This window comes from Trichechus manatus, unplaced genomic scaffold (genome assembly GCF_000243295.1).
Source record: "Trichechus manatus latirostris isolate Lorelei unplaced genomic scaffold, TriManLat1.0 scaffold00038, whole genome shotgun sequence".
Taxonomy (NCBI): Eukaryota; Metazoa; Chordata; class Mammalia; order Sirenia; family Trichechidae; genus Trichechus; species Trichechus manatus.
Genome location: NW_004443974.1, coordinates 7585078 through 7591839, shown reverse-complemented (window position 1 = coordinate 7591839; position 6762 = coordinate 7585078). Strand labels below are relative to the sequence as shown.

At 37.8% G+C, this 6762-nt stretch overlaps 1 protein-coding gene across 5 annotated transcripts in view; it reads left to right on the top strand.

Moving 5' to 3' along the window:
- Positions 1–6762, top strand: part of STRBP (spermatid perinuclear RNA binding protein) — an 87999-nt gene that overhangs the window by 40491 nt on the left and 40746 nt on the right. For 4 of the 5 annotated variants that reach the window (XM_023730717.1, XM_023730718.1, XM_023730715.1 and 1 more), the window contains exons 6-7: positions 5831–5922; positions 6426–6521. The exons of the other annotated variant lie outside the window; for it this stretch is intronic. In XM_023730717.1, the coding sequence (XP_023586485.1) occupies positions 5831–5922; positions 6426–6521 (188 nt within the window). The remainder of the gene's footprint in view (positions 1–5830; positions 5923–6425; positions 6522–6762) is intronic. 5 annotated transcript variants of the gene reach the window in all.

The following is a 6762-nucleotide window of genomic DNA, read 5'->3' as shown; positions in this document are numbered from 1 at the left end:
AGGTACTTCACCAAAGAAGACATTCAGGCAGCTAACAGACACATGAAGAAATGCTCACGATCATTAGCCATTAGAGAAATGCAGATCAAAACTACAATGAATATATCATCTCACCCCAACAAGGCTAGCATTAGTCCAAAAAACACAAAATAATAAATGCTGGAGAGGTGGTGGAGAGACTGGGACACTTACACACTGTAGGTGGGAATGTAAAATGGTACATCCACTTTGGAAATCGATTTGATGCTTCCTCAGAAAGCTAGAAATAGAAGTACCATAGGATCCAGCTATCCCGCTCCTTGGAATATATATCCTGGAGAAATAAGAGCCATCACATGAATAGATATATGCACACCCATGTTCACTGTAGTACTGTTCACAATAGCAAAAAGATGGAAACTATCTAGGTGCCCATCAACAGACAAATGGATAGACAAATTATGGTATATACACACAGTGGAATACTATGCAACAATAAAGAACAACGATGAAGCCATGAAACGTCTTATAACTTGGAGGAAGCTGGAAGTCATTATGCTGAGTGAATTTAGTCAGTCACAGAAGGGCAAATATTATATAAGACCACTATTATAAGAACTGAAGAAAAGGTTTAAACACAGAAGAAAACATTCTTTGATGGTTAGGAGGGTGGGGAGGGAGGGTGAGTGTTATTTACTAACTGGATAGTAGACAAGAATTATCTTAGGTGTAAGGAAGGACAGCACACACTACAGGGGAAGTCAGCACAACTGGACTAAACCAAAGCTAAGAAGTTTTGTGAATACAGTCAAACCCTTTGAGGGTCAGAGTAGTAGGGGTAGGGGTCTGGGGACCATGCTTTTAGGGGACATCTAGGTCAATTGGCATAACAGAGCTTATTAAGAAAACGTTCTGCACCCTACTTTGGTGAGTGGTGTGTGGGGTCTTAAAAGCTTGCAAGTGGCCATCTAAGATACATTAGTTGGTCCCAACCACCTGAAGTAAAGGAGAAAGAAGAACACCAAAGACCCAAGGAAAGTATTAGCCCAAGAGACAGAAAGGGCCACATAAATCAGAGACTTCATCAGCCTGAGACCAGAAGAACTAGATGGTGCCCAGCTACCACCAATGTCCGCCCTGACAGGGAACACAACAGAGAGTCCCTGATGGAGCAGGAGAAAGGTGAGGTGCAGAACTCAAATTCTAGTAAGAAGACCAGACTTAATGGTCTGACTGAGACTGGAGGAACCCCAGAAAGCATGGCCCCTGGATTGTCTATCAGCCCAGAACTAAAATAGTTTCTGAGGCCAACTCTTCAGACAGGGATTGGACTGGACTGTGGGACATAAAGTGATACTCGTGAGGAGTGTGCCTCTTAGCTAAAGTAGATACAAGAGACTAAACGGGCAGCTTCTGTCCAGAGGTGAGATGGGAAGGCAGAGACGGTTAGGAGCTGGTTGAATGGACATGGCGAATGAGGGGTAGAAGGGAGGAGTGTGCTGTCACAGTATGAGGAGAGCAATCAGAGTCACAAAGCAATGTAGGTATAAATTTTTGTATGGGGGAAAAAAAAGGTGTGTTGGATAGCAAGCATATGGTCTGATTCAAAAAAAAAGGACTAGACCCTTAACAAGCATATTAACAATGGTCATCTTAGAGCTGAAGCAATATATCTTGAAGATTTGGCTCTGTTAAGGTATTTTATAATCCACTATATGGCAAGCACTTCCTTATATGTCATCTATTTTAACCCTTACAACAACCCTATGAGGTGGATAATTGCTCTGTTTTATAAATGAGGAAAGTCTCACGCCTTACCCATCTCTGCATTCCACTTTCCCATTACTATCTGGGATGAATGTATGAATGCTTTAGGTGATTTAGTTATATCAAGCATCACACAGAGTCTCAGCTTCTTTTGATGCTTGAGATTTTAAACCGGAAGTATATTTACTATCGGGGGTGATAAATCAACTGTTCATTATATTTATGATGCAGCTGAAGCCAGGTGGTTAGAGAAACTATTGAGATTATTGTGGCTTAGTCTAAGACAGACCTCTGTCCTCAGTGCTGGTGTAGATTTTCAAGGGTTCACAGAACAGTTGACGGAGTGTACTTTTTCATGTATTGGAGCTAGTGTGAACTTCTAATGCATCTTGGCAGAAGTTCACTAGCATGTATCTGCTTGGGTCAAATCAGTAGATTCTCACAGTGGAAAGATCACAGCTGAGATTATAATGATGCTGCCTGCTTTATTTTCCTACCCTCCACAGCTGCTAGACCTACATGATCCAGAGCAGCCCTTAGCCATGATCTTTCCAGTGGTTAACTGCCCAGTGAGGCATTGAAGAAAAGTCATATGAGTGATATTACTAACATAAATTAGGAGAACAGTGATCTCTCTTGTACCTTATTGTTACATTTACCTGTCCACTTATTGTGTCCTGATGTTTTACACAGACAATGGCTTGGAGCATAATGTCTTTCTTTCCAGAAAGCCTCAAAGAATTGAGAGAGAAGGGTAACTTCAGGCTAATTAGAAAATTCTGTCAGCATGAACTCAGTAGGTCAGCTTCGTCCAGATTGTGAGAAGTCCCTCATGATAACCCAGCTCAATTGTTTTACCTTTGAAGAGCCCAGGTTCCAGATATATGTAACTCTTGTTTAAAGAAGTTGTATTCGGGCTTTTTTGCTGTCCTATATCCAGGCTAGGTTTTGTTAACAAGGGCAGATTGTTAGCTTGCATGTTAAGGGGGATTGAGAGAAACTGACCAATATTTCCTGCAATATGGCGTGATATTTTAGTCACTTATCTAACCTCTAACCAAATAAACAAGGTTAGGCATAATGGACTTTTTTTTTCAGTGCTTCCATTGTTCAGAATGTTACGTGTACCTTCATGCCCTGATGCTGGGTTACTGAGACATACATTTTCCATAGCTTTTTTTTCTTTGCTCTTTGCATTTTTGTATGCCCCCCACCCACTGCCACGCCCAGGCCATTTTTTATCTGTTTCACTGGTCACTGTAGGAAAATATGGAATGGATCATATATTGCTCCTAATTAAGGATCCAAGATCCCTTTTTATCAGAAAAGCTCTGCTTCCCCACAAAATTGGAAATCTACGTTAAAGTTCATATGGAAATATTAAACCTGCAGTACTGCTACCAGAAGTAGCAATTTTCCCAGCAGTAATTCTGTGATTGCCACATTAAGAAGTCATTTTTTTTAATTAATGAAAATATACGTAACTGTCTGTTATTAATTATATAAAGAAATAGGCAAGCTAAACTTATAAGTAGTACTGCATTACCATACATATGAATTTATATTGTTCCAGTGTTAAGAAACTTTGAAGATGGTAAAGTTAGATGAATGATGATATGTCCTCTGCTGTTTGCTACCTCATGAGTATTGAAATCTTTTGACTCTTTTGTCTTTCTGACTATCAGAGCATGAAGAAACATGGCCATTCTGATGGTGATGGAAAAGGGAATCTGGTGCATGTCTTCTGTTCACTGCCTGTCTCTTTCATCTCTTTTTAGTAGAATCAATCTACTGCCTCCAAATGTTGACTGTCTGTAGCAAGCTGATGTCCCTATTTTTAAAATTTTTTAAAATAAGAGTCTGTGGTTAGAGTCTGACGTTGGGGATGGAAGAATTTGTCTAAATATTTTTGCTTTGACCCCTTTAAAAATATCTGTGTCAGAATGAGAATAAGATATTATTTACAAGCTCTGACCACAGAATGAAAGTACCAGCAAATGCAAAAGGATCTTTGGTTTGCCTTGTCTTTTTGTATCCCTACTTCCTTTGCTCCTCTTCTTTCTTCTATCACCTCCCCCACCCCCTTCCTGATATCCCTACTTGGTGAGATGATAGAATAAAACTTAGCTTGCATCACTTAATTTAAGAATCGAAGTCTTTAAGGAAAAAAAAGCAACCCAAAACAACCAAACCCGTTGTTGTTGAGTTGATTCCAACTCATAGTGACCCTACAGGACAGAGTGGAACTGCCCCATAGAATTTCCAAGGAGTGGCTGGTGGATTCAAACGGCCGACCTTTTGGTTAGTAGCCGAGCTCTTAGTTGCTGTGCCACCAGGGCTCCAAAAAAAAAAGCAAAGCAAAGTCCGTACCTTTTCTTGGGATTACATTACTTACTTAGCAGCCAGTCAACCTTTGTCATGTCTAACTTTTAAGTGATTCTAATCATTCATTTATAGTTGTTTGTTTTATCTGGTATGTGAGCTTTACGTGGATACTTGTATTGACCACAGTTAAACACTTTGCCATGAAAATATTAAAGTGAGTTCGTTGTGTATTTTGTGTCACTACAAAGACAAAATTGAGTAAGTCCAAGAGCTAGATTGCCTATGACGTGAATACCCATATCATATTTGTTTTATGTTTATAAATGCACATTAACAGTTCTTTTTGAGGCTTCCCATTTTATGAGAAAAGTGGGTATTGGAATGATATCCTGTGTTGCCATTTTGTCAGCAGGGATTGATGGGAAACAATGCAGATATCTGCTGTGGAGCTCACCTGGTCAGAAAATAAGTGTGTAGCGCTTCAGCCTTTAGAGTGTTGCAGCCAGTAAAAACAGCCACAGTTTTTCCTCTAATAGATTTGTTTTCTATTGGGCATTATGCCTTCAGTTTTAGTTAATGGCATTTTATCAATTAGAATATACATTGAATTTACCATAATACAGTTCTGCAATAACTCAGGAAACCAAAAAGTACCAGTGATACTGTCTCCCATTTAAAAGATATGTGCATTGCATCAGTTGGTGCACACAGACATACTACCCAGTCTGTTACTATCATGTTTATGCTAGGAATAGGTTTTGGTGGACTTTCTTACATTTAAGAGAGTTCTCAAAAGAGAGTGACTTAATTGGATTAGACAATTATCCCTCAAAAACATTTGTATATTGTATGCATTTAAATAATGCCCCAAGTCGTCAAAACATTAGAAAACTTATTTCCTAGTATCTTAGAGGAAATCAGTTTGGCTGTCTAAACTTAGATTTAGCATCATGTGACATCTTCTCCAAATATGGATATTTGCCATTAATCATGTTTGGATTTTAATTTTTTGGCTTTGGGTCATCTAATCCAACTTTAAAATGTTTAGACAAATCAAATAGTTGTAATGGGACAGTATTCTTTGTTGCCTTTTTAAGAAGGGTGTATAAAACTTGAAATGTATTCTATCTTTGTAGTTTTAATAATTTTGATTTAGAAAAGAAATAATGAGAAAAGTCCATGGTGACACTTGAGGGATTTATCTTCTCATCAGTGGGGTAAAGCTTATATTAATGGTCATCTTGTCGATGAGTTTATTTAGTTGTATTAAAAAATGTGTATTCTCATTGAGTATATCCCAAATTAATTATTAGAGAGCCCCAACTTCCTTCAGGAATTGATCAGTGATGAAAATCCTTTCTATAAAGAAAAATGGTTATTGCTGTTGTTCCCAGATTTTTCCTTTTCCCCCCTCACCAAAGGAAGAAGTGCTATGTACCTATTTTGTGCCCTATGATGTTATATATGCTTAATAAGATCCCAGATTGTACATTGCAGTAGTCATTGATTTGTTTACTGAATGCTTACTGAGTAAGTCTTGTATTTAGCACAGAGCTACTCTAATGGTTGTTAAACTTAAAAAATCATAGTGCACATAATTAACAAAAAAAGAAGCAACAAAGCTAAGCTATGAAATCTTCTGGGAGTCTTATTAGCTCACTCAGATGCTGCTATTCTTTTTATTTTTATTGTTTGGTAATTTGATAGGAGCCCCTTGGTCAAATTGTATCTGTCTCTCTCTGTCCCATTTTACCATTAGAAAATGTTGCGATGAAAGATCCTCCGGATTTATTGGACAGGCAGAAATGCCTGAATGCCTTGGCGTCTCTTCGACATGCCAAATGGTTTCAGGTTGGCTCTTTGTTATTATCTTATTGTTATTGTAGGCTTGGGTGGGTTTCATTTGGATCACCTGCCACTTAATGGTTTCTGTGTAATATATAAAATGGAGGTATTTTTTACCTCACAGAGTTGTTCTAAGAGTAAATGAGTTAATTTAGGTCAAGTGCCTAATATAGGTTTTACCGTAGTTAATGATATTATTATGTAATTATTTTTGGCTTAATACTCTGAATTTCAAATGATGGCTTATAAAATACAAACACTGGTGAGATAGTTGCCTGGAATGGGGTTGCCATGAGGCCACCAAAGCAATTTTAATATTATGCTTCTTTTACTTTTAAATCTGCCTTTCTAAACCAAAATTTTACTACTTTTGATAAGTTGATTTTTTGGTTTGCTTGACAACTAATTGGCTAATTAGTATTCACTGTAAAGAACCTACCCATGATCAGTGTGCTTAAAATGAAGAATGTTTTTCAACAGGGATATTGGAATCATTTTGTTTGTTTTAGGCAAGGGCAAATGGATTAAAATCATGTGTAATTGTCCTCCGCATTCTTCGAGATTTGTGCAACAGAGTCCCCACATGGGCACCATTAAAAGGATGGGTAAGTACATAAATATGATTAAAAGCAAACTCTGAAGCTGTAGTCAGAGGAAATCCTGTAGAAATTACATATCACTGTAAAATGGCTATATTCTGAGTTAGGTAAGGCATGCATTATCTACTTTTGCTCTGGAAAAAAAAATTAGCATCTTTTTATATGAATTCTTGTGCATATAACCTGTCTCTTCTGTCTAGTCATATTCATGTCATAGAGCCCGAGATATTTTTTATGACAAAAAGGT